Source organism: Gorilla gorilla, chromosome 20, assembly GCF_029281585.2.
Source record: "Gorilla gorilla gorilla isolate KB3781 chromosome 20, NHGRI_mGorGor1-v2.1_pri, whole genome shotgun sequence".
Taxonomy (NCBI): Eukaryota; Metazoa; Chordata; class Mammalia; order Primates; family Hominidae; genus Gorilla; species Gorilla gorilla.
Genome location: NC_073244.2, coordinates 24689911 through 24716926, shown reverse-complemented (window position 1 = coordinate 24716926; position 27016 = coordinate 24689911). Strand labels below are relative to the sequence as shown.

General features: G+C 55.0%; 3 protein-coding genes across 5 annotated transcripts; all 3 read left to right on the top strand.

The window, feature by feature from the left end:
- The first annotated feature begins 97 nt into the window (after positions 1-97).
- On the top strand, positions 98-19638 carry IQCN (IQ motif containing N). 3 transcript variants are annotated; one of them, XM_019015842.4, is made up of 4 exons: positions 98-3678; positions 7236-7354; positions 9288-11812; positions 18630-19638. In XM_019015842.4, exons 2-4 carry the CDS (start codon positions 7342-7344, stop codon positions 19554-19556), a joined length of 3465 nt encoding a protein of 1154 aa, XP_018871387.2. In that variant the 5' UTR covers positions 98-3678; positions 7236-7341; the 3' UTR covers positions 19557-19638. The 3 variants fall into 3 exon arrangements, with proteins under 3 accessions (XP_018871387.2, XP_004060341.2, XP_055228134.1); XM_004060293.5 differs by having other exon boundaries at positions 9288-12373; XM_055372159.2 differs by having other exon boundaries at positions 9249-11812.
- LOC101126759 (uncharacterized) lies at positions 14046-15059 on the top strand. Its single transcript, XM_055372163.1, has one exon. The coding sequence runs from the start codon at positions 14046-14048 to the stop codon at positions 15057-15059; it is 1014 nt and encodes a 337-aa protein (XP_055228138.1).
- A 1795-nt stretch (positions 19639-21433) lies between the features above and the next one.
- Positions 21434-26800, top strand: CIST1 (colon, intestine and stomach enriched 1). The gene is made up of 4 exons (XM_055372177.1): positions 21434-21521; positions 24297-24704; positions 26284-26444; positions 26579-26800. Exons 1-4 carry the CDS (start codon positions 21434-21436, stop codon positions 26624-26626), a joined length of 705 nt encoding a protein of 234 aa, XP_055228152.1. The 3' UTR covers positions 26627-26800.
- Positions 26801-27016: the final 216 nt, after the last annotated feature.

Below are 27016 nucleotides of genomic sequence, written 5' to 3'. Positions count from 1 at the left end.
AACAGTGACTGCACTCAATGATGGTACCTACTGTGGCCCCCAATTAGTAGAGAAGGGGAAGGGAGGTTTTGAGACTTGCCCAACACCCCTGTTTTTTTTTTTTTTTTTTGAGACGGAGTCTCGCTCTGTCGCCCAGGCTGGAGTGCAGTGGTGCCATCTCGGCTCACTGCAACTTCCGCCTCCCGGGTTCGTGCCATTCTCCTGCCTCAGCCTCCTGAGTAGCTGGGAATACAGGCGCACACCACCACGCCTGGCTAATTTTTTGTACTTTTAGTAGAGATGGGGTTTCACCGTGTTAGCCAGGATGGTCTTGGTCGCCTGACCTCATGATCCGCCCGCCTCGGCCTCCCGAAGTGCTGGGATTACAGGCGTGAGCCACCGCGCCCGGCCAACACCCCTGTTAAATGGCAGAGCAGCGATTCAAACCCAGGTCTCTTGCTTGCCTGCCCCCAAGTGGTCTAAGGCAAAAGGACTCTGAGGAGCCCTGCAGAGAGGTGGAGGACATACTTTTTCTTTTTTTTTTTTTGAGACTGAGTCTTCCTCTGTCGCCCAGGCTGGAGTGCAATGGCCTGACCTTGGCTTACCGCAACCTCCACCTCCCAGTTTCAATCGATTCTCTTGCCTCAGCCTCTTGATTAGCTGGGATTACAGGTGTCTGCCACCATGCCCAGCTAAATTTTTTTTTTTTGAGACGGAGTCTCGTTCTGTCTCCCAGGCTGGAGTGCAGTGGCGCGATCTCAGCTCACTGCAAGCTCTGCCTCCCTGGTTCACGCCATTCTCCTGCCTCAGCCTCCTGAGTAGCTGGGACTACAGGCGCCCGCCACTACGCCCGGCTAATTTTTTTGTATTTTTAGTAGAGACGGGGTTTCACTGTGTTAGCCAGGATGGTCTCGATCTCCTGACCTCGTGATCTGCCCGCCTCGGCTTCCCAAAGTGCTGGGATTACAGGCGTGAGCCACCCTGCCTGGCTAAATTTTTTTTTGTATTTTTAGTAGAGACAGGGTTTCACCATGTTGCCCAGGCTGGTCTCGAACTCCTGAGCTCAGGTGATCCACCCACCTTGGCTTCCCAAAGTGCTGGGATTACAGGCGTGAGCCACTGGGCCCCACAAGTTTTTTTTTTTTTTCTTTACAAGATGAGGTCTCGCTCTTGCCTTGGCCAGTAGTGCAGTGGCAAGACCACAGCTCACTGCAGCCTTGACCTCCTAGGCTCAGCTGATTCTCCTGCCTCACCTCAGCCTCCCAAGTAGCTGGGACCACAGGTGCACACCACCATGCCCTACTAATTTTTATTTTTATTTTTTCTTTGAGACGGAGTCTCGCTCTGTCGCCCAGGCTGGAGTGCAGTGGCGCCATCTCGGCTCATTGCAAGCTCCGCCTCCCAGGTTCACGCCATTCTCCTGCCTCAGCCTCCTGAGTAGCTGGGACTACAGGCGCCTGCCACCATGCCTGGCTAATTTTTTTGTGTTTTTAGTAGAGATGGGCTTTCACCGTGTTAGCCAGGTTGATCTCGATCACCTGACCTCATGATCCGCCAGCCTTGGCCTCCCAAAGTGCTGGGATTACAGGCGTGAGCCACCGCGCCCAGCCGCCCTACTAATTTTTAAATAATTTTTTTGTAGAGATGGGATCTATGTTGCCCAGGCTGATTTTGAACTCCTGTGCTCAAGTGATCCTCCAACCTCGGTCTCACAAAATGCTGGGACTACAGGTATTGAGCCACTGTACTCGGCCTCTATCTTTTTTTTTTTTTTTGAGTCAGGGTCTCACTCTCATTCAGGCTGGAGTGCAGTGGTGCAATCTTGGCTCACTGTAGCCTCCCCCTCCTGGGTTCAAGCGACTCTCCTGCCTCAGCCACCAAAGTAGTTGGGATTACAGGCATTTGCCATCATGCCTGACTAATTTTTGTATTATTAGTAGAGACGGGGTTTTGCCATATTGGTCAGGCTGGTCTCAAACTCCTGGGCTCAAGCGATCTGCCCGCCTTGGCCTCCCAAAGTGCTGGGATTATAGGCATGAGCCATCGCGCCCAGCATCCCCAGCATTTATTGACACCTAGTTGATGCATACTCCCTGGAGGACAGCCCTCCAGTCTGATGGGGGAGTCAAGCAGGCATGAGCTGTGATGTGAAGGGCTTTTTCTAAATCACAGATCTGACTCCTTACTTGAAAACTTTTTGGAAAAAGTCCTGACTGCACCAGTCCCTGGGCTGGCCAGTGTCTCCTTTCAGGAGCCTCTCCACCCAAATTCCCAATATCCTGCCTTCCTGGCCTCAGGGTCTTTGCACGGCTGCAGCTGTAGTTCTGTGCCAGCTACTCTTCCCCCAGTCATGCAGCTGAGTGCCACCTCCCAGCCTCAGCTGCACAGTCCTCGGAAGCCTGTCCCTAGTAACCCTCAGGCTAGGCCAGCACCTTACTGGGCTCCTACGGTCTCCAATTGCCCTGAGAACTCCCAGTTTGTGTTTAGCTTGTTGACAGCACAGAAGGGACCTGTTCTGATGAAACATCCAAAGGATGAGCTGGGCGCAGTGGCTCATGCCTGTAATCCCAGCACTTTGGGAGGCTGCAGCAGGCGGGTCACTTGAGGTAAGGAGTTTGAGACCAGCCTGGCCAACATGGTGAAATCCTATCTCTACTAAAACTACATAAATCAGCTGGGCGTCATAGCATGCACCTGTAGTCCCAGCTACTCAGGAGGCTGAGGCACAAGAATCGCTTGAACCCGGGGAGGTGGAGGTTGCAGTGAGCTGAGATCGTAGCACTGCACTCCAGCCTGGGCAACAGAGCGAGACTCAATCTCAAAAAACAGACAAAGGATTTAAACCCCATCCAACTGCCATCTGCCATGTCCCTGATTTTGTCCAAAGTCACACCCACAGTATAGGGAAGGTTTTGGAGGGGGTGATCTCTGCAGAGGGAGGTCAGGCACCCCTGCTGGTTCTTGTCCTGGCAACCCCCAGCGGCTCCCCAAGGAAGCCAGGCGGAGGCTTCTGGGCCAGGCTGGCTTTGGCTGGAGCCAGCTGCACTGAGTCCAAGGTGCGTGTCAGCCTTGGCCCAGCCAGCGGTGACTCATGCTGGGCCCCAGCCCAGCCCCAGGAGGTGATCCAGGACAGCGGCCTGACTTCCCCTTATAGCGCTGCGGCTCAGGGTCAGTACCCACTTTTGCCGGGCCCAGTGGGGATCCCAAGAGATCAAGTCCGGCCCCACCCCAAGGAGCCCGCAGTCTCAGAGCCACACCCAAGACATCAGTGAGAACCCTGACTGGCCCGTTGCACCCCCTTTTTGGTCCCTTCCCATCTAGCCATTTTACAGCCCCAAATTCTTTGAGTTGTTTGTATCACCAGACATGGGGCAAATTCCAGCATATAGTAGGTGCTCAGAAAATGCCCGTGGGATGAAAGACTGAAACTGCCTCTAGGTACATGGAGGGGGAGATTTGGGGTTCCCTCTGTGCTGAGAACCCTTTGTACTCAGGATGAGCCGGTGTAGGTAGCAACCACCATGACCTTTGGCCCTGCCCTGCATCCTGTTCCCCAACCTCTGGCTGTGCCTTCTAGAATCCCCGCCCCCTAAGAGCTGCCAGGGATTGGCCAGAACTTGGTTTTGAGTCACAAAGCTGCTGCGGCACCAGGGCTCCAAGACTGGCCATTCAGACTGCTGGGTTTAGCTTCAGGGGCAGGTGAGTGGGGCTGGTGGCTTTGGGGGCGGGTGAGTGGGGCTGGTGGAGGACTTGTTTGCGAGGGTTTGTGGGGGATCCTGTCGTTCTCCTCTGGCCCCCAGTGCCTTTAGAGCCCTTCTGGGCCTTCTGGGTGACTGCAAATGCTGGGTCAGCTCCTTGGCCCCTCAGAGCAGGGGCTCTAGGGACCTCTAAAGCCTTGATGGTGGATTTGTTCACCTGTGATGGGGACATCCTGGAGAGCCTGTTATGTCTCTTTATTATTATTTTTTTAAATAAGTAGAGATATGTTGCCCAGGCTGTTTTCAAACTCTTGGGCTGCAGCGATCCTCCCACCTTGGTCCCCCAAAGTGCTTGGATTACAGGCAGGAGCCACTGCGCCCAGCTGAGCCTGTTGTGTCTCTTTGGCAACCTGAGGATGGTGATCTTATGTCTTGTGACAGATAGGGAAATTGAGGCTCAGAGGGGTTTACTCAAAATTACCGAGCCAGTCGCTTGGCTTCTGTGTCCAGGGGGCCCCTGTTCCTTCTTCTCATCCCCCACAATCCCGTTTCTCACCCCTTCTGGTTGAGTTCCTCTAAAGAGCTGCACTGTTTGGTTGATGAAACCTCAGCCCCTGGAATGGGCCCATTCAGCTCCCAAAGCTGCTGTCTCCCGGGTTCAAGTGATTTTCCTGCCTCAGGAGTTCGAGACCAGCCTGACCCATATGGTCAAACCCCATCTCTACTAAAAATTCAAAAATTAGGCCGGGCGAGGTGGCTCACGCCTGTAACCCCAGCACTTTGGGAAGCCGAGGCGGGCATATCACCTGTGATCAGGAGTTCAAGACCAGCCTGACCAACATGGAGAAACCCCGTTTCTACTAAAAATACGAAATTAGTCAGGTGTGGTGGCGCATGCCTGTAATCCTAGCTATTTGGGAGGCTGAGGCAGGAGAATCGCTTGAACCTGGAGGCAGAGGTTGCAGTGAGCCAAGATGGTGCCATTGCACTCCAGCCTGGGCAACAAGAGTGAAACTCCGTCTCAAAAAAAAAAATAATAATAATTAGGCCGGGCATGGTGAATCATGCCTGTAATCCCAGCACTTTGGGAGGCCGAGGCGGGCGGATCACTTGAGGTCAGGGGTTCGAGACCAGTCTGGCCAACATGGCGAAACCCCATCTCTACTAAAAATACAAAAGTTAGCCAAGTGTGGTGGCAAGTGCCTGTAATCCCAGCTACTTGGGAGGCTGAGGCAGGAGAATCACTTGAACCCGGGAGGCGGAGGTTGCAGTGAGCCAAGATGGTGCCACTGCACTCCAGCCTGGGTGACAGAGTGAGACTCTGTCTCAAAAATCATAAATAAATAAATGATAATAAAAGAACAGAGCCCCCACGGTGGCCCATACACATTGAAGGCCTCCTGCCCCAACAACACTTAGGTTTCCAGTGCACATCCAGAGCACCAACTGTTGATAACCTGTTCCCACATCTGCACCCTGGAGGGTGGGCCTTTTGCTTGTTTTGCAACTCCAGACCAGCTCTGGCTTGGCCGATCCAGCAATTATCTCCGTTAACTTGTTAGACGGGACCATACTTTCTCCAAGGAAGTCTGAATGCTCTCCAAATTTGCCCCTTTTTTGGGGATACTCCCTCAGCCCTAAAGTACCACACAGAGTTTCCTTTTATCTTTTTTTTTGGAGACTGAGTTTCGCTCAGTCACCCAGGCTGGTGTGCAATGGTATGATCTTAGCTCACTGCAATCTTCGCCTACCGGGTTCAAGAGATTCTCCCGCCTCAGCCTCCTAAGTAGCTGGGATTACAGGCACCTGCCATCATACCTGGCTAATTTTTGTATTTTTAGTAGAGACAGAGTTTCACCATGTTGGCCAGGCTGGTCTTGAACTCCTGACCTCACGTGATCCACCCACCTCGGCCTCCCAAAGTACTGGGATTACAGGCGTGAGCCACTGCGCCTGGTTTTTGTTTTGTTTTGTTTTTTTTGAGACAGAGTCTCACTCTGTCGCCCAGGCTGGAGTGCAGTTGCATGATCTCGGCTCACTGCAATCTCCATCTCTCGGGTTCAAGTGATTCTCCTGCTTCAGCCTCCGAAGTAGCTGGGATTACAGGTGCATGCCACTGTGCCTGGCTAATTTTTGTATTTTTAGTAGAGACGGGGTTTCACCATGTTGGCCAGGCTGTTCTCGAACTCCTGACCTTGTGATCCACCTGCCTTGGCCTCCCAAAGTGCTGGGATGACAGGTGTGAGCCACCATGCCTGGCCTCCCAGGCTACCTTTTATCTTATACTTACTCTTTAATCACAATCTTTTTTTTTTTTTTTTTTTTTGAGACAGGGTCTCAGCCAGGCACCGTGGCTTACACTTGTCATCCCAGCTACTTGGGAGACTGAGGCACAAGAATCGCTTGAACCTGGGAAGCAGAGGTTGCAGTGAGCCGAGATTGTGACACTGCACTCCAGCCTGGGCAAAAGGGTGGGACTCTGTTTTAAAAACAAAAAAGAGATAGGGTCTCATTCTGTTGCTCAGGCTCGAGTGCAGTGGTGCCATCGTAGCTTACTGCAGTCTCAACCTCCTGGCCTCAAATGATCCTCCTGTCTCAGCCTCCCGAGTAGCTGGGACTACAGGTACATGTCACCATGCCTGGCTAATTTTTATATTTTTAGTAGAGACGGGTTTTACCATGTTGCCCAGGCTGGTCTGGAACTCCTGGCCTCAAGTGACCCACCCACCTTGGCCTTCCAAATTGCTGGGGTTACAGACGTGAGCCACTGTGCCCGGCCTATTTTTTTTTTTTTTGAGACAGAGTTTTGCTCTTGTTGCCCCAGATGGAGTACAATGGCACGATCTCGGCTCACTGAAATCTCTGCCTCCCGGGTTCAAGATATTCTCCTGCCTCAGCCTCCTGAGTAGCTGGAATTACAGGCGTCAACCACTATGCCTGGCTAGTTTCTTGTATTTTTAGTAGAGACGGGGTTTTACCATGTTGGCCAAGCTGGTCTCGAACTCCTGACCTCAGGTGATCCACCCTCCTCGGCCTCCCAGAGTGCTGGAATTACAGGCATGAGCCATGCCTGGCCAATTTTTTTTTTTTTTTTAAGAGACAGTTCTTGCTTAGTTTCCCAGGCTGGTCTCAAACTCCTGTCCTCAAGTGATCCTCCCATCTTGGCCTCCCAAAGTGCTGGGATTGCAGGCAAGAACCACTGTGCTCAGCCTGGACGCCATTTCTGATGCCTGGATATCATGCCCTTGTATGATTAATTTAAGCCTGTCTCCATTGATAATTTTGGTTTCTTCCAGTTTTTCCTCTGCTAAACAATACAGTGTTAAACATCTTTGAACATACTTCTGTATTCATTTGTAGCAGAACCTCTACTAATCACTGTTTTGGTTATTTCCAGTTGTTTTGTTTGATTTCTAGCTACAAAATAACACTGGAATAAATTTCCTCATCTTTGCACATTTTTTTTTTGTTTTAGAATTTAGCATTTTTAGAATTTAGAAATTTTAGAATTTAGCATTTTTGCTTTTAACATTTGTTTTTGTGTTGGTCTTGAGCCAGCCCAGGGCAGTGTTGCTGCATATTGCATGGATGAAAGGCTGAAGGCTGCCTCCTCTTGCAGGCTGGCTTCTGAGATTGCACCTTCTTCTGCTACTCCTCCAAATCTATGACCCTTCAAGGTAAGAAGATGGTCTATGGGCAAGGGGTCTGGCTAGTCCAACCTGAAGAGAGGGGCTCTGCCAAACAAGTGTGCTGTGCTCCAGGCTATGCATCAGGGTGGCTTGACAGTGTCCCAGCTCTCTCTACATCCTAGTCACTTCTGAAAGCCACAGTCACCACTTTTTCTTCCTTCTTTCCACCCTTCCATATGCCATTTACCTATCCATCCCCTAATCCGCCCACCCACCCACCCACCCATCAGTCTACCTCCTGTTGGGTTATCTCTTCACCAGTCTTTCCAGCTCTCTTTAATTTCCCTCCCTCCCTCCCTCCCTCCCTTGCTTCCTTCCTTCTTTCCTTTTATTTGACACAGAGTTTCACTTTTGTTGCCCAGGCTGGAGTGTGATGGCGTGATCTTGGCTCACTGCAACCTCCTCCTCCCGGGTTCAAGCAATGCTCCTGCCTCAGCCTCCCGACTAGCTGGGACTACAGGCTCCTGCCACCATACCTGGCTCTTTTTTTTTGTTTGTTTGTTTTTTTGAGACAGAGTCTTGCTCTGTCATCCAGGCTGGAGTGAGGTGGTATGATCTCGGCTTACTGCAACCTCTGCCTACCGGCTTCAAACAATTCTCCTGCCTCAGCCTCCTGAGTAGCTGGGATTACAGGCACGTGCCACCATGCCGAGCTAATTTTTGTATTTTCAGTAGAGATGGGGTTTCACCACGTTAGCCATGCTAGTCTCAAACTCCTGACCTTGTGATCCGCTCACCTCGGCCTCCCAAAGTGCTGGGATTACAGGCGTGAGCCACTGTGCCCAGCCTACTTTTCTGTATTTTTAGTAGAGACGGGTTTCACCATGTTGGCCCGGCTGGCGTCGAACTCCTGACCCCAAGCAATCTGCCCACCTTGGCCTCCCAAAGTGCTGGAATGACAGACGTGAGCCACCGCGCCTGGCCAATTTGCCTTTAACACTTTATTCATCAACTTTATTTACCTATTCATCCAAACCTTCATCTGTCTTTCCAACCCATCTACCATTCACTCATCGACTGATTCATCCATTCAGTATCTAGTTCTGTATCTATCTGTCCATCCAACTTCCAATCCACTCACCATTTAACAGTCAAGATGCCCTCCCACCCAATACCTACCCATTCACAGCTTGGAACCAAGCTCTATGATTGAGATGGGGACATAGAAATGACTCTGTCTTCTAGGATTCACAATCAATGGGGAGAGGCAAATAATCTCCCCCACCACACTTCTCTCTCTCTCTCTTTTTCAAACACACACACACACACACACACACACACAGAGGCAAACAGGAAATTTCCAAAACATTGTGATCGGTGCTAAACCCGGGGTACATCCAAGATAAAGTCTGAAAAGCAGGCCGGGCACGGTGGCTCACACCTGTAATCCCAGCACTTTGGGAGGCTGAGGCAGGTGGATCACCTGAGGTCGGGAGTTCGAGACCAGCCTGGCCAACATGGTGAAACCCCGTCTCTACTAAAAATACAGAAAAGTAGCCAGGCATGGTGGCGTGCACCTGTAATCCCAGCTACTCGGGAGGCTGAGGCAGGAGAATCGCTTGAACCCAGGAGGCGGAGGTTGTGGTGAGCCAAGATCACAGCATTGCACTCCAGCCTGGGCAACAAGAGCGAAACTCTGTCTCAAAAAAAAAAAAAAAGAAAAAAGAAAAGCAGGTAAGTGGTCGGGCATTCAGGTGTCATACACTGTGTGCCAAGATGAAGTGGCCGTACGGTGATGAGAGGTGGATATAAGGATAGCAAAGGCCACTTGGGAGAGGGAGGGATGGAAAAAGGGAGGCGGAAGATCGCAAGGTGCCAGGAACAAGAAGATCTGGGCCTGGGGGCCAGTGTCCACCCCAGCCAGGAGACCTCTTGTTTGCAGGACCTGCTACACCCTGACCACCCGCTGCCGCCCCCACAGGCAGAGCTGACCTGTCCGGTAATCAAGGCAATGCAGCCGGCCGCCTAGCTACAGTTCACGAGCCAGTTGTCACCCCGTGGGCAGTGCATCCTCCAGCCCCCGCCCACCCCAGTCTCCCAGACAAAATGGAGAAAGCGCCTCCACAGCCCCAGCACGAGGGCCTCAAGTCCAAGGAGCATCTCCCGCAACAGCCTGCCGAAGCCAAGACGGCGTCCCGCCGCGTCCCACGCCTCCGGGCTGTGGTCGAGAGCCAGGCCTTCAAGAACATCCTGGTAGACGAGATGGACATGATGCACGCCCGTGCAGCCACGCTCATCCAAGCCAACTGGAGGGGCTATTGGCTCCGGCAGAAGCTGATTTCCCAGATGATGGCGGCCAAGGCCATCCAGGAGGCCTGGCGGCGCTTCAACAAGAGACACATCCTTCACTCCAGCAAGTCGTTGGTAAAGAAAACGAGGGCGGAGGAGGGGGACATATCTTATCACGCCTCGCAGCAGGTGCGCTTCCAGCATCCGGAAGAGAACCGCCTTCTGTCCCTGCCCGTCATGGTGAACAAGGAGACCCAGTTCCCTTCCTGTGACAATCTGGTCCTCTGCAGACCCCAGTCGTCCCCCCTCCTGCAGCCCCCAGCAGCTCAGGGTACCCCAGAGCCCTGTGTGCAGGCTCCTCATGCTGCCGGAGTCCGGGGGGTGGCCTTCCTGCCACACCAGATGGTCACCATCAGATTTCCCTGCCCAGTGAGTCTGGACACAAAATGCCAGCCATGCCTGCTGACCAGAACCATCAGAAGCACCTGTCTCGTCCACATAGAGGGTGACTCAGTGAAGACCAAACGTGTAACTGCCCGGACCAACAAAGCCGGGGCTCCGGAGACACCATTGTCCAGAAGGTATGACCAGGCAGTTACGAGACCATCCAGAGCCCAAACCCAGGGCCCTGTGAAAGCAGAGACCCCCAAAGCCCCCTTCCAGATATGTCCAGGGCCCATGATCACCAAGACTCTACTCCAGACATATCCAGTGGTCTCCGTGACCCTGCCGCAGACATATCCAGCGTCCACGACGACCACCACCCCACCCAAGACTAGCCCAGTTCCCAAAGTAACAATAATCAAGACCCCAGCCCAGATGTATCCGGGGCCCACAGTGACCAAAACTGCACCTCACACATGCCCCATGCCCACAATGACCAAGATCCAGGTACACCCCACGGCCTCCAGAACTGGCACCCAACGGCAGACATGCCCTGCGACCATCACGGCAAACAACCAACCTCAGGTTTCCCTTCTGGCCTCCATCGTGAAGAGCCTGCACCAGGTATGCCCAGGGCCTGCGATGGCAAAGACCCCACCCCAGACGCACCTGGTCACGACCCCAGCCAAAAACCCATTGCAAACATGTCTGTCAGCCACAATGTCCAATACTTCATCCCAGATGAGCCCAGTTGGGGTGACCAAGCCCTCACCCCAGACTCGCCTGGTAGCCATGATAACCAAGACCCCAACCCAGTTACGCTCGGTGGCCACCATCCTCAAGACTCTGTGTCTGGCCTCTCCAACAATGGCAAATGTCAAGGCTCCACCCCACGCGGCGGTAGCAGCCGGAACTCCCAACACCCCAGGCTCCATCCATGAGAACCCACCCAAGGCCAAGGCCACCGTGAATGTGAAGCAGGCTGCAGGGGCGGTGAAAGCCTCATCCCCCTTCTGTTTGGCTGAGGGGAAGATCAGGTATCTGGCTCAACCACATCCGGGAACTGGGGTCCCCAGGGCTGCAGCTAAGCTTCGTTTGGAAGCCAAGAAAATCAAGACTGGCCCCCAGAAACAGGTGAAAACAGACATGGCATTTAAGACCAGTGTGGCAGTGGAAATGGCTGGGGCTCCATCCTGGACAAAAGTTGCTGAGGAAGGGGACAAGCCACCTCCCGTGTATATGCCTGTAGACATGGCTGTCACCCTGCCCCGGGGACAGCCGGCTGCCCCACTGACCAATGCCTCATCCCAGAGACATCCACCCTGCCTGTCCCAGAGACCACTGGCCGCCCCGCTGACCAAGGCCTCATCTCAGGGACATCTGCCCACTGAGCTGACCAAGACCCCATCCCTGGCCCATCTGGACACCTGTCTGAGCAAGACGCAGTCCGGGGGGCAGCCGATCACAGACATAACCACGTGCCTCATCCCAGTGCACCAGGCTGCTGATCTCAGCAGCAACACCCACTCCCAGGTGCTCCTAACAGGGTCCAAGGTGTCCAACCACACCTGCCAGCGCCTCAGTGGTCTCAGCGCCCCACCCTGGGCCAAGCCAGAGGACAGACAGACCCAGCCACAGCCCCACAGACACGTGCCGGGGAAGACCACTCGGGGGGGACCATGCCCGGCAGCCTGTGAGGTCCAGGGTATGCTGGTGCCGCTGATGGCACCCACCGGACATTCCACGTGCAATGTTGAGTCCTGGGGAGACAACGGAGCCACACGTGCCCAGCCATCAATGCCCGGCCAGGCGGTTCCCTGCCAGGAGGACACGGTAGGCTCCCTGCTGGCCTCCTTGTGTGTTGAAGTAGCTGGTGTGCTGGCATCCCAGGAGGATCTCTGCACTCTGTTGGCCAAAGCCCTCTCCCAGGGAGAAGTCTGGGCAGCTCTGAACCAGGCCCTGTCCAAGGAGGTCCTGGGTGCCACTGTCACCAAAGCCCTGCCCCAGAGCATGCTGAGCATGGTGCTGGTGAAGGCGCTGTCCTGGAGTGAGCTGCGCCTGACCCTGTCCCGAGCCCTGTCCCGGGGCGAGCTGCGGGCGGAACTCACCAAGGTCATGCATGGTAAATTGGCCGAGGTGCTTAGCAAGGCTTTGACGGAGGAGGAGTGGGCGGCTCTGAGCCAGGCCCTGTGTCAGGGTGAGCTGGGTGCTCTCCTGAGCCAGTCTTGGTGTCGGGTGGCCCTGAGGACTGGAACCATCCTCCCCAAGGCCGCCTCGAAATCAACAGGAAGCGGGGTGACTAAGACGCCGACCCTGGTGGAGGTGGCCTGCAGGAGGAGTCCATCGGCCGCATGGGGGCCCTCCCTGGGCCCCGTGAGACCACAGACCAGCAAGGTCATGGATTCCCAGGTTGGGATCTGGGGTTGTTTCACCATGGGCCAACCTGCCGGGCCCTTGGAGGAGACGGGGGATGGGGTCATCTTGTGGGGGTCACCCTGCTTATCTGTGGTCACTGTGGGAGCCTCCGTGATGGGTAGCGTCATCACCAGCATTCACCAGGGCCCCCTGATCACTGGCCTGTATCCCATGCTGTCCCGGGAGATGGAGTCCAGCAGGGACTTCTCCTCAAACCTGGATTTGAGCCCCAAGTTCCAAAAGGAAAAAGCACGCCCGACCCTGGAGCCTGGCACATTGGCATCAGATTTTAACCCCGAGGGGAGTGGGGAGGGCCCCAGTTTGCTCAAGCCGTCCCACGTGCAGCCACCCCCGAGTCTGTGGCAGCTTCTCGTTGCCAACTGCGTGGGCCCAAGCATGAACCAGCCCTCCGTGACCTATGGCACAGCCCCGAGCTGCCACAGGCCACATGTGGTCAGCAGGGTGGCTTCTCATCTATCGACCAGGGAGGGCAGGGTGGCCTCGGGTAGGCTTCCTTGCAGCGTGGGTGGTGGGAGGGCTGCCCATGTTCACCAGCCTTACCCCGCCTGTGGGGGCCTGCCTTGGTGTCAGTCCTCAGGGGTACATCCTGGTCTCTACCAACCCTCAGTGGCCAGAGGCCAGCAGCAGGCATCCAGGGCTTCCAAGGAGAGCCTGGGGAGGAGGTATCAGCCCCCAAATCGCAAACAGGCCCCCCCGGGTACTAGGGAGGTGATAGACAAGGGGGCCCCAAGTCCCTTGCAGGTCACCATGGTGACCAAAACTCAGGCATCCAAGACTCATGGTCTGTTTCAAGCTTCCCCCGGCAGTGCATTGGCTCAAGTTTGTCCCAAGACATCTGTCTGTGGACAGCGGAGGAATCGAACACAGGGTTCTGTGTCTGCCCTGCTCTGCCCCGAGAAGCTAGCAACAGACCACCAGCCATCCATCCTCGGTGAGCCAGTAGGTGGTTTGCCACAGGATCGAGACAGTGACCTGGCCAGGAGCTTCTCCCAGGGCTTTGTGACCTACAGTCAGGAGAACAATTCCGAAAGCTCTCTGCAAAGTTCTGGTTCCCTCAGCCTTTCCACTATGTCTGTGGCCAGCCTGCCTGCCGTCAACAAGATAGGTGAGTCACGGGAAAGCAATTTAGAAGGGGACCTTGCGGTGAAGTCCGTTTTTCCTCCGGAGTCCATGAGGACACTCCAGAGGTTTAAGGATACGCAAGAGACTGAAACCGGCTATAGGTACATGACCCTACACTTCCCCTCCCGGCCCACTCCAGCCTCGGAGAAAGTGCCCAGTTTCCAACACAGCTCAGTGTCTAACTGCTTGACCTTGTGTGTTCACTGGGGCTCAGAGGCTGAGATCCACAAGTTCTCCTTAGGCAAGAGCTCTGTGAATCTGATTGAGGTGTCCCAGGCAACCGTCAAGACAGAGCTGAGGAGGACTCTGTCTTTAGGTACTGTGGTCTCCACTGCATATAAGCCACCATCTGTGGCCGAGAGCTTGGCCCCAATTGTGTCCCAGGCTACACTGGCCAGTAGGGTAGCCCCAAACCTAGGCCAGGCATCAGGGTTCAGTAGGCTGGCCCCAAGCCTATCCCAGCAATATAGCATCCAGTAAGGTATCCGCAAGGCTAACCTGCCCATCTATGGGTAATTGGGTGACCCCAAGGCTACCACACTCCTCTGTGCCTAATAGAGTGACACCAAGACCAGCACAGCCATCTGTGGTGACTAGGAGGTCCCCAAGCCGAGGACACCCATCAAGGACCTTTACAGTGGCCTCAGACCAAGGTCACCTATCAATGGCTAACTGGGGGTCCCAAAACCTAGCCCAGCCATCTATGGACAGTGGGGAGCCCTCAAGCCTAGCCCAGCCATCTCAAGCCCCTGGGGTAACCTCAAACCTGGCCCAGCCATCTCAAGCCTTTGGGGTGTCTCCAAGTCCAGACTACCCATCTCAGTCTGTTGGGGAGTACTCAATGCTGGCTCAGCCATTTCAGCCCACTGAGGCGTCCCCAAGTCCAACCTACCCATCTCAGGCCATTAGGGAGTACCCAACCCTGGCCCAGCCATTTCAGCCCACTGAGGTATCTCCACGCCCAGCCCACCCGTATCAGCTCACTGAGGTGTCCCCAAGTGCAGCCTACTCATATCAGCCCAGTGAGGTGTCCCCAAACCCAGGCTACCTATCTATGGCCATTGAGATGTCCCCAAGCCCAGGATACCCATCTGTGGCCACTGAGGTGTCCCCAAGCCCAACCTACCCATATCAGCCCACTGAGATATCCCCAAGCTCAGGCTACCTATCTGTGGCCACTGAAGTGTCCCCAAGCCCAGGCTACCCATCTCAGCCCACTGAGGTGTCCCCAAGCTCAGGCTACCTATCTGTGGCCACTGAAGTGTCCCCAAGCCCAGACTACTCATCTCAGCCCACTGAGGTGTCCCCAAGCTCAGGCTACCTATCTATGGCCACTGAGGTGTCCCCAAGCCCCGGCTACCCATTTCAGCCCACTGAGGTGTCCCCAAGCCCAGACTATCCATGCGTGGCCACTGGGGAGTCCCCTAGCCTTGCCCAGCCATCTCAGCCCACTGAGGTGTCCCCAAGCTCAGCCTACCCATCTGTGGTCACTGGGGAGTCTCCAAGCCTGGCCCAGTCATAGCAGCGCACTGAGGTGTTCCCAAGCCCAGCCTACCCATTTATGGCCACTGAGGTGTCCCCAAGCCCAGGCGATCCATCTGTGGTCACTGGGGAGTCCCCAAGCCCAGCCTACCCATCTCAGCCCACTGAGATGTCCCCAAGCCCAGCCTACCCATCTCAGCCCACTGGGGAGTCTCCAAGCCTGACCCAGCCATCTCTGACCATCAGAGTGTCCCCAAGCCTAGCCATGTCATCTCAGACTATTGGAGTGTCCCCAAGCCTAGCCATGCCATCTCAGACCATTGGAGTGTCCCCAAGCCTAGCCATGCCATTTCACACTATTGGAGTGTCCCCAAGCCTAGCTCACCCATCTATGGCCATTCGGGAGTCTCCAAACCTGGCCCAGCCTCCTCAGGCCACTGGGGAATCCCCAAGCTTGACCTGGCCATCTCAGGCCACTGGGGTGTCCCCAAGTGTAGCCCATCAATCTGTGGCCAGTAGGGTTTCCTCAAGCCTAGCCCAGCCATCTCAAGCCAGTGGGATGTCCTCTAGACAAGATTACCCACCAGTGGCCTCCAGGGTGTCCCCAAGCCAAGCTCACGCATCTATAACCAGCAGGATGTCCCCTAGCAGAGCTCATGCATCTATGACCTGTATGGTGTCCCCAAGCCAAGTTAATCGATCTATGCCCAGTGAGGTGTCCCCAAGCCTTGCCCAGCTATCTCAAGCCACCACTGCAATGCCCTTAAGACCAGCCCATCAACCTATGGCCTGTGGTGTGTCCCCAAGCCTAGCCCAGCCGTCTCAAGCCACAGGGATGTCTTCAAGGCTAGCCCACCAACCTATGACCTGTGTGGTGTCCTTAAGCCCAGCCCAGCCATCTCAAGCCATTGGTGTGTCCCCAAGCCTAGCCCACCCATCAGGACCCCATGGGTTGTCTCCAAGTCTAGCTCACCCATATGTGGCCAGTGGGGCGGGCCCCAGCCTGGCCCACCCATCTCAGACCACTGCAGTATCCCCAAGGCAAGCCCAACCATCTGTGGCCTCCAGCCCAGGCAAGACATATTCATCCTGTACCCTAGCCTCCAGCCTAGCCGAGCCAGCCATAGCCCTCAGCCTATTCCCACCATCTGTGGCCCACACGGAAGCCCTAAGCCTGGCTCAGTCACCCCCGGACACTAGGTTGGCCCCAAGCCGATCCCAGCCATCTGTGGTCAGTGGTACATGTCATGGCCTCAATGAGCCATGCTGGGGCTCTAGGCTGGATTCAAATCTGCAGTGTTCAAGGGTGGACTCAGTAGCCCCATCAGCGTTTGTTTCAGTTAGCCTGGGTGGACCATATCCCTCTGTGGCTGGAAATATGGACCAGGGTCCGAACCAGCCATCCCTGGGTACTGGGGTGAAACTATGTGAAGAACCTCTGATGGTTAGTGAGATGGTATCCAGCCCCCCAGACTTCAAGTTCAACGACGTGTCCCTTGGGTTCCATCATCCACCCAGGGTTGGTGGGAGGCATGTGTGTCCACCCTCTGTGGTTAGTGTTTCAACACCAAATCTCTCTCATGCTGATGAGGAGGCCTGTTGTGTAGGCCAGTGAATCACGCCTCTGTTCAGGGGTGTGGCTATAAGCCATCCCCAGGAGCCTTTGGCTGATGCTATGTTCCTCGGTGGGTCTCAGGGGACCACGTCTCCTGGCCTAGCTGGGAATCTCCCCTGGAGAACCATAGCAACTGGCATGGGCCAAAGTCAATGTCAGGTGGCCAATGGTATGGCTTCCCTTGCATCCCAGGTCTTAGAGGCAGGTGGCCCTTTGACACATCCCTCTGGAACCACAGGGATGGCCCCCAGCCCCTCTCTGGCTTCAGCGCCCAACAGACTGGCTGTGACTCAGTCTAATCTTTCCCTGAACAGCGTGGGCCCCAGCAGCTCCCAGATCAGTGTGGTTATTCCAAAAAACATAGACTGCTGGCACCCTTCTGAGGCATCCATGGTCCCACCCAGTTACCAGCAGAGAGATGTGATTCCGCAGGACTCTCTGAAGAGCAGGGCTGGTCGTGGTGCGGCAGGAGGTTTTGTAGCCAGTAGGATGAGCACGGGCGCAGTCCCAGGCACTCTGCCTGGTGGCATAACCTCCAGCCTTTCCCCAGGCTCCACCATCCGAGGCATGGGTCGGAGCCTTCCCGCAGGCTCTGTGTCCAGTTGGGTGGCTCCCAGTCTGATGGCAGACAGAAAGAAGCTGAGTCTATCTGTAAGACCCTCCGCTAGCTTAGCTGCTCCAAACTTGCTCCCAGGTTCAGTAGTGAGTCGGGTGAGCCCAGTTGTCCCCCCTGGTTCTGTGCCAATGATGGGGGCCTCTAGTGTGGCTCAGAGCTGCTCCAAGGGGCCCATGGTGATTGACATCACTGCCCCTCCTTACCTCAAAGCCCTGGCTGGGGAGAGGTCTATAGCCCCCTTGCAGATGCTCCACACCACCAGTCTGGCTCCAGGTCACTCCTCAGCCCCGGCAGCTAGTGGCACAGTGAGGAGTCTACACCGAGTGCCCACGGTTCTATCAAGAGCCTTACAATTGAGCCAAGATGCTAGGATAATGCCATCTGGGGTCACAGGGGACCAAGCCAAGCTAGGAGAATTGGATGAGGCTGTGTCCCAAGTGTCAGGATCAAGTGGATCCAATGACCTATTCAGCAAAGCCAGGGTCATTGGCGCAACCCCGTGGATGTACTCCAGTCCTCTGGGAGCTGATGGGGGCCATGATCATAGGTCTCTGTCTGAGAAAGGGTCTCTTCCCCAAGGCCAAACACCATTGTTCAGGGAGGTGGCTCCCAGCCATGCTAGTGGCATGGTCCCTGTCCCTTTCCAGGCCCCGGGTTTAGCCACTAAGACCCCCTCAGTTTATCAACAGGGGTCTGTCGTTCATGTCATACCCCAAAATCACTCTCAGGGTACAGTGGCTTCTAATGTAGTCTCAGGATCACCCCAGCTGGCCCGTGGCAGTACTGAGGCTTTCAGATTGCTTTCAGTGTCTGTGGGCAGGATGGGGAATCCTAGTCTTCCTCAGAGGTCAGGGACCACCAGCATGGTCTCACATGTGCCACTATATCCATCCTCGGCTAGAAGGGCATTGTCCAGTCCCTTCCAGACAGAAGCTGTCCCCAATCCACTCCAGAAAACCGTGTCTGGAAACATGGCTCCGAGCAGCCGCTGGGACTCCATGGGCCCTAAAAATTCCTACAGATCCGTGCATGGTAGGATTGTTCCAGAACTGCTAGAAAGTTCTGTGGCCAGGGTTAGGCCCTTCCAGTATGTGCAAAGACAACCATCCCAGGCCTCAGCCCGAGGTGGTGCAAACCCCCCCCACAGGCCCTCTGCAGAGGTAAGGCCCGTCATCCACACTGGGGAGATGACACACCCCTCGGTCATTCCTCCGCTGGCCCCGGGAGTTCGGAGGGTGTCTCTAGGCTATGAGTCTTCCCCAAGTGGTTCCCTGCTACCCCTTTTTAACCAGGAGTCACCGTGGAGACGGCAGGACTCCTATAGCCCCCAGAATCCTGCCGTTAGTCACAAGGCATCCCTGAATTCCACTATACTCCAGGGCCCCACGGACGCTGGTGTGGTTGGTGGCCAATCGTGGAACCGCGCGTGGGAGCCAGTCAGGGGTGCTGCGTCCTGGGACACCCGGCGCAACAAGGTGGTGGTGCATCTCAGGCGGTCCGGGGAGCCGATGGTGTCCATGCAGGCTGCAGAGGAGATCCGCATCCTCGCAGTGATCACTATCCAGGCGGGCGTCCGTGGCTACCTGGCGCGTCGCAGGATGCGGCTGTGGCACCGGGGGGCCATGGTCATCCAAGCTACTTGGCGCGGCTACCATGTGCGGCGGAATCTGGCACACCTCTGCAGAGCCACCACGACCATCCAGTCTGCCTGGCGCGGCTACAGCACCCGCCGGGACCAAGCCCGGCACCGGCAGATGCTCCACCCCGTCACGTGGGTGGAGCTGGGCAGCCGGGCCGGGGTCATGTCTGACCAAAGCTGGTTCCAGGATGGCAGAGCCAGGACAGTATCTGACCATCGCTGCTTCCAGTCCTGCCAGGCACACACTTGCAGCGTCTGCCACTCCCTGAGCTCCAGGATCGGGAGCCCGCCCAGCGTGGTGATGCTAGTGGGTTCCAGCCCTCGCACCTGTCATACCTGTGGACGTACACAGCCCACCCGCGTGGTGCAGGGCATGGGCCGGGGCGCTGAGGGCCCCGGGGCAGTGTCTTGGGCCTCCTCCTACCAGCGGGCTGCCCTGAGTCCCAGGCAGCCGCATCGCCAGGACAAAGCGGCCACAGCCATCCAGTCCACCTGGAGGGGCTTTAAGATCCGCCAGCAGATGAGGCAGCAGCAAATGGCAGCGAAGATAGTTCAAGCCACCTGGCGAGGCCACCATACCCGGAGCTGTCTGAAGAACACAGAGGCGCTCTTGGGACCAGCAGACCCCTGGGCCAGCTCACGGCACATGCATTGGCCCGGCATCTAGGACCCTGGCTCCCTGCAGTGGGGAGTTCGTGGGAGGCACTCATGGCTGTCTGGGTCTAATGAATAAAGTCCTCCATAGCCTAGATCTTGGGTGATGTGTTCTCGGTTAATGGAAGTGGCTTGGGTATAGTGGGGGAATCTGGAACATCCCAGAGGGAAGAGAACTCTGAAGTTTCCAACCATGCAGTATGCATCTGGGGTCTGTGGCCAGCATGGGGACCTCAAATCTTTCCTGGAGGTCAGGCACTGCCAATGTGGTCTCAGCTGTGCCTCTGCCATATCCACGTACAGGTAGTGGGGTGGTGTCCAGCCCGTCCCAGATGGAAACTGTCCCCAGTGCACTCTAGAAATGTGCCTGGGACCCGGCCCAGAGCACTCACCTCAAGTCCCTCACCCCTAAAAAATCCTACAGGATGGCTGGGTGTGGTGGCTCATGCCTGTAATCCCAGCACTTTGGGAAACCAAGACGAGTGGGTCACCTGAGGTCAGGAGTTAGAGCTATCAGCCTGGCCAACATAGTAAAACCCCATCTATACTAAAAAAAAAAATACAACAACAAAAAAAGGCCAGGCACGGTGGCTCACGCCTGTAATCCCAGCACTTTGGGAGGCCGAGGTGGGCGGATCACCTGAGGTCAGAAGTTCGAGATCAGCCTGACCAACATGGAGAAACCCCATCTCTACTAAAAATACAAAATTAGCCGGCCATGGTGGCACATGCCTGTAATCCCAGCTACTCAGGAGGCTGAGGCAGGAGAATCGCTTGGACCCGGGAGGCGGAGGTTGTGGTGAGCCAAGATTGTGCCATTGCATTCCAGCCTGGGCAACAAGAGCTAAACTCAGTCTCAAAAAAAAAAAAAAAAAAATTAGTCGGGCATGGTGGTACACGCCTGTAATCGCAGCTACTTAGGAGGCTGAGGCGGGAGGTTGCTTGAATCCCAGAGTTTGAGAATGCAGTGAGCTGTGATTGTGCCACTGTGCTTCAGCCTGGGCGACAGAGTGAGACCCCGTCTCTTAAAAAAAAAAAGGGCTGGGCACGGTGGCTCATGCCTGTAATCCTAGCAGTTTGGGAGGACGAGGTGGGTGGATCACTTGAGGTCAGGAGTTCGAGACCAGCCTGGCCAACATGGTGAAACCCTGTCTCTACTAAAAAATACAAAAATTAGCCAGGCCTGGTAGCGGGCGCCAGCTACTCGGGAGGCTGAGGCAGGAGAATTACTTGAACCCGGGAGGCAGAGGTTGCAGTGAGCCGAGATTGCATCACTGAGCTCCAGTCTGGGTGACAGAGCAAGACTCCGTCTCAAAAAAAAAAAAAAAAAAGAGAATAAAAGAAAGAAAAAGAAATCCATAATAGAAATGCTAGAAGGTTAGAAGGTTTCAGTCATGTCCCCAAAAGGCCCCAGTCTGGGTGAGACAGAGGACAGAGGAGGACGAGGACAGAGAACAAGGACATCCCTAGCCCTGTGGGTTCAGGGATAGGAGGGAGGTGGGAGAAATCGGTGCTCCCAGAGGGGACAACCTGGCTGGACGAGGGGCAGAGGGAGTGACAGCAGGGGTTTGGGCAGCTGTGGAACCAGGAGCAGGGGGAAAAAGGACGGCAGGGGCAGGGTGTCTTTAGTGGATGACTGGCTTTGAGAGCTTCTGGGTCGTCGTGTTTAGAAGGGGTGGAGTCCAGGTGAAGAGGGCGAGAACCGCACCCGGGGGAACAGGAGCGCCCCAGGGAGGTCCCACACCCTGCAGCCCCACCTGCGCCTCGCCCCTGTACAGCCCCGTGCTCCGCCAGCAGGGAGCGCACACGCAGGTGCAAGGAGCTGGCACCTGGGCACACACCTGGCCACACACCTGTGCAGAGCCGGTGGCAGGCCCTCCCGGCACAGGAATGGCGTGCCCCCAGCTGCCACCACTTCTGCTTTTGGTGCTGGTGGTGCTGCTGAAAGCTGATGGGAATTACGGTACTCCCTTTACAGGTAAGAGCTGGTAAAAAGGAGGCTCAGCTTCCAGAAAGAGGAAGGGTGGGGGTGGGGGACGCACAGCCCAGTCACGCACCTGGCTTCTGGACCCCTCCCTCAGGCCACGCTGGTCCGCCAGCCCTCCGAAGAAGGCTGGCTTTTCCCCCAGAAACAAACGGAGCAGCTGTGAGGACAGATGAGGCACCGCTGCTCCCAAACCCTGGGGCTGTGGGTCCTGCAACTCCAGTGAGCCCTGAGCCTGCTGGAGGCCACAGATGGCCTCACACCTACTTTCGGGCTCCTTTTCAAATCTGTTCCTTTTAGCCAATCCCCAAAGGGAGAATGGTGAAGACCTCAGGGCCATGGGGGTTCCAGGGAACAGGGACTCACTTCCTGGTCATCAAACATCTGTGGTTCCCATGAGAAGTTCTTCTGGGTGTCTGACTTAATTCCCTCTTGCTCTCCTATAAGACGGTGCCTAGGGTGGAGGGGAGGACCCTTGAGCTTCTCGCATTCCCTTTTTCTGCCCTTTACCTGCCACTATGTCGTCACTCTCTCTGACCGGTGTCCTACCCCACAGACCTGTAATAGCAGAGCAGAGGCCACCATGGCTGCTGAAATGCTCATTGCAGGGAAGGGTTTCATTCAGAAGGCACCACTTTTATCCCCATTTCATAGCTCAGGAAACTGAGGCTCAGTCCAGCTTGTCCCAGACCCAGATTAGAACTGGTTGACTTGGCTCATGTGAGCCTCCCAGTCTAGGAGTCTCTGGGGAGAGCAAACACCCAGCACAGTGCCTAGAAACATCTTTATTTTTACCTTCTGGTCAACCCTTCAGCAGCTCACCAGTGCCTACTCAGTGCCAGGCACTCAGCAGGGCTTGTGTCCTCCAACTCTTCCTTTTTCAAGTCCACAGCTTTTCCTTAGTTCACTAAGCACTCAGCTCCCCAGAATTCTGACTTGGCTTGGGGTCCACTCTGGCCTCTGAATCATCTTCATTTCAGCAGAAACAGAGGACAAGGGTCCTTGAGGGGCGTTCTGCCCAGCTCCCCAGTCACCTCAGGCCAGGCCCTCTGCTACTCTGAGCCTCAGTTTCTCATCTGTCAAATGGGGATGAAGCCCAGCCTGAGTTCCATGCCTCTTCTAGACTCAGCCGTCATCCCCACAGGGCCTGGGGGGGCTACATAGAGATCTGGGGAGGGTGGCATGTGGACCCAGTCCCCTCTCAGGGCCAGTGTTGTGTGTTATTTCCGCATTTCTGCTGCCTAGGGTGAGTCGAGGAGGAAGCACAAAGTTTGGCTCAGAGCAGAGTGCATGGGTGGAGCAGAGAGTTGATGAATGAACTTGTAAGTGCCTAAGAGACCCAGTCACCTGGAACTGGGTGGGAAGTCGTTGTGGGAGGTGGCTCATGAACTGCTTACCTGCCCTCAGCCTGGTCCCTGGACTCCATGCCTGGGATGGGATGGGAGCCAGGAAGTGGCTGGACCAACACGTAGAAGGGTGGGTTCCGGAGACATGTTCCCAGCGCCTGTGTCTTTGTGTCTTCCATTAAAGTTGAGGTTAGCCTAGGGCTACCTGGAGAAAATTAGGGCTGATCCTCTCTGAGCTCATAGGTGGATCTTTATAGTTGAGTGTCACTGTGCACCCACTGTGTTTCTATTCTATTGTGTGTGTGTGTGTGTGTTTTTTTTTTTTTTTTGAGACGGAGTCTCACTCTGTTGCCCAGGCTGGAGTTCAGTGGCATGATCATGGCTTACTGCAGCCTTGAACTCCTGGACTCAAGCGATCCTCCCACCTCAGCCTCCTGAGTAGCTGGGACTAGGCATGCACCACCATGCCTGGCTAATTTTTGTTTTATTTTTTTGTAGAGACAAGGTCTCATTATGTCTCCCAGGCAGGAGTGCAGTGGCGCAATCATGGCGCACTACAGCCTTGAATTCCTGGGATCAGGCAATCCTCCCGCCTCAGCCTCCCCAATAGCTGGGAGCACCCAGCTTGTGTACACCCACTATGAACCTGACTGATGAACTGTCAGAGGCACCAACTCCACATGAACTCCATTTTACAGAAAAGAAAACTGAGTCCCAGAAAATTTAAAGGAGCTGCCCAGCACTGCCTGGGATGCAGTCACTTCCCATATCCAAAGGGCTTCTAGAGCTCTCAGCCAAGAGGACTGGGAACGCTGATCTGCACTTGAACCCGGGCTGTGGGACTTCAGACCAGGAGCATGAATTTGAGTGGGAGCTTCAGTTTCCCACTGAAAGCTCACATGGTGTCCTAAATCTTTCAGGTTTCCCTATGACCTGGACAAAAAAATAAATTAATTAAAAATAAAAATGAAAAGGCTGGGCATGATGGCTTATGCCTGTAATCCCAGCACTTTGGGAGGCCAAGGCGGGTGGATCATCTGACGTCAGAAGTTCGAGACAAATCTGGCCAGCACAGTGAAACTAAAAATGCAAAAATTAGCCAGGCGTGGTGATGCATGCCTGTAATCCCAGCTACTTGGGAGGCTGAGGCAGGAGAATTGCCTGTACCCAGGAGGTGGAGGTTGCAGTGAGCTGAGATGGCACCACTACTCTCCAGCCTGGGTGACAGAGCGAGACGCCATCTCAAAAAAAGAAAAAAAAAAAAGAGAGAGAGAGAAAGAGAGAGAGAGAGGGTCTCGCTATGTTGCCCAGGCTGGTCTCTAATTCCTGGGTTCAAGTGATGCTCTCACCTTGACCTCTCAAAGTGCTGGAATTACAGGCGTGAGCCACCGCGCCCAGTTTCCAATGATGTTTTTCTTTCCAGATACTGTGACCTCAGAGAACAGTATGGAGACATCACCTGTCAGCTCTCTGATTTCTTCTCCCTTCGCCCACAGCACCCACAGTTCAGGGGAACCCCCCAAATCCTACTCCAGCACCATGAGTTTGGAGACAGACTCCATAACCCACCTCAGCCCCTCAAGTTCAGGGACAACCCCTACTATGCAGCCGAGCCCCAGCTCCACAGATTCAAGGATGATTCCCTCCTCCCCACAACCAGAGACAATCACACACCCTAGTTCTGGCTCCCCCAGTGCAGAGCTCACCCCCTCTTCCCATTCCACCCTCCCCAGTTCCGAATCCCTGACCCCGCACTGGAGCCCCACTTCCCACAGCCCCAGAACGGAGCCCTTGACCTCCACTGATCAGACCTTGGAGCCCCCTGGCCCAGGTGAGTATTAAGAGATTTGGGTGTTTGTAGGGAGGTGGCGGGTGTAACAGGCTGCAGTTTGGGAACTGACCACCAGGGGGAGGTACAGCCCCGAGAATGCTCTAGGAAGGGCTTCTTGTCTCTGCTCCATTGTCTAAAGCCCTTCATGCTATGCGCATTTATTAAGTGCCTAGTGTATGTCACGGCTGGGCACGCAGCGATGGGCAAAGAGAAACTAATACTTGCTGTGGTGGGGAGACAGGTTATACATTATGTATTTGGGCCTGGGCAAAATAGCAGGACTTTGTCTCTACAAAAAAATCTAAAAATGGCGGGGCGCGGTGGCTCAAGCCTGTAATCCCAGCACTTTGGGAGGGCGGGGGCGGGTGCGGGGGCGGCGTGTATCACGAGGTCAAGAGTTCAAGACCAGCCTGGCCAAAATGGTGAAACCCTGTCTCTATTAAAACTACAAAAATTAGCCAGGCGTGGTGGCAGACGCCTGTAATCTCAGCAACTCGGGAGGCTGAGGCAGGAGAATCGCTTGAACCCAGGCGGCAGAGGTTGCAGTGAGCTAAGATCGTGCCACTGCACTCCAGCCTGGGTGGCAGAGTAAGACTCTGTCTCAAATAAATAAATAAATAAAATAAAAATTGCTGAGCGTGGTGGCTCACATCTGTAATCCCAGCACTTTGGGAGGCCAAGGTGGGAGGATCACCTGAGGTCAGGAGTTCAAGACCAGCCTGGCCAACATGGTGAAACCCCGTCTCTACTAAAAATACAAAAATTAGCCAGGCAAGGTGGCGGGCGCCTGTAATCCGGGCTACTTGGGAGGCTGAGGCAGGAAAATAACTTGAACCCAGGAGGCGGAGGTTGGAGTGAGCCCACATTGAACCACTGCACTCCAGCCTGGGAGACAGAGCAAGACTCCATCTCGGGGGAAAAAAAAAAGACTCTATCTCAAAAATAAATAAAGTAATTGATTAAATAAAATTTAAAAATTAGGCTGGGCTCAGTGGCCCACGCCTGTAATCCCAGCACTTTGGGAGGCCGAGGCGGGTGGATCACCTGCGCCAATGAGTTCAAGACCAGCCTGGGCAACATGGTGAAACCCCATCTCTACTAAATATATACACAAATTAGCTGGGTGTGGTGGCACACACTTGTAGTCTCAGCCACTGGGGAGGCTGAGGTAAGAGGATCACTAGATCCTTGGAGATGGAGGTCACAGTAAGCTGAGATAACGTCACTGCACTCCAGCCTGTGTGACAGAGCAAGACCCTGTCTCAAAAAAAAAAAAAAATTGTCCAGGCATGGTGGTGCATGCCTGTAATCCTAGCTACTTGGGAGGCTGAGGTGGGAGGATCACTTGAGCCCAGGAGATAGAGGCTGCAGTGAGCTGTGATTGAACTACTGCACTCCAGCCTGGGTGACAGAGTGAGACCCTGTCTCTAAAATAAATGATTAAAAAGTGGCAGCCTCAACTGGAGAGGGAAGAGAGGTCAGCTTCCTGAGAACAGATTTAAAAGGCTCTGGGCCCTGGTGGGTGTCTTAGGCTTGTGGGGAATAGGACCCAGTGCTGACTCTGAGCTCCTTTCCCCAGCTCCAGGTGACACTGGGCCCCGTAAGTTACACAGGAACCCGAGCGTGGTGGTGGTCGTGTGTTTGTTGGTGTCTCTTTTGCTCATCGGGTCTGTGGTCATGGCTGTGAGATTCTGTCACCGGAATGAGTCCAAGTTTGAGAACCTGGACGAGGTGTCCATGGTAAGGTAGGGCTGGGCTGGGGGCTCAGCCCTGGGGCCAAGGCATGGTTGGGGGAGCTGCCATCCCAAGCAGGGCCAGCCTGGGCTGCAGAGCCTTTTGGTGTCTGAATGCCTCCCTGTGTGTTCCTTCCTCAGGGATCCGTGAATGACAGATTGTCCTTTGCCCACCACCTCCAGGAGTGAGCCCTGAGGAGCCAACAGAGATGGGGGCATGGATGGAGCTGGGGTTCCTGGGGAGGAGCAGAACCTGAGGAAATAAAGCCCCTACCATTCATCCAAGGCCTCGTGTGAAAACACAAGTTATGGACTCGTGTGAAAATATTAACTGAGCACCTACTATGTGCTGGGCTCTGTGCTGGGGTCACAGTGGGGACCATGTCTTTACTTTCAGGAGATCCACAGACTCAAGGCAGGGACAGATAAGAATCAGGAGCTCACTTGGCTGGGTGCAGTGGTTCACACCTGTAATCCCAGCACTTTGGGAGGCCAAGGCGGGCAGATCTCCTGAGCTCAGGAGTTTGAGACCAGCCTGGCTAACATGGCGAAACTCTGTCTGTACTAAAAATCCAAAAA

What these genes read in the sequence shown, in the direction of transcription:
- CIST1 (XM_055372177.1), top strand. Translation starts at nt 21,434, where the DNA reads ATGGCGTGCCCCCAGCTGCCACCACTTCTGCTTTTGGTGCTGGTGGTG. An exon ending in CTTGGAGCCCCCTGGCCCAG is followed by an intron (nt 24,705 to 26,283) that starts GTGAGTATTAAG and finishes TCCTTTCCCCAG; the next exon opens with CTCCAGGTGACACTGGGCCC. An exon ending in ACCTGGACGAGGTGTCCATG is followed by an intron (nt 26,445 to 26,578) that starts GTAAGGTAGGGC and finishes TTCCTTCCTCAG; the next exon opens with GGATCCGTGAATGACAGATT.
- LOC101126759 (XM_055372163.1), top strand. Translation starts at nt 14,046, where the DNA reads ATGGGTAATTGGGTGACCCCAAGGCTACCACACTCCTCTGTGCCTAAT.
- IQCN (XM_004060293.5), top strand. An exon ending in TGAGACCACAGACCAGCAAG is followed by an intron (nt 12,374 to 18,629) that starts GTCATGGATTCC and finishes ACTATACTCCAG; the next exon opens with GGCCCCACGGACGCTGGTGT.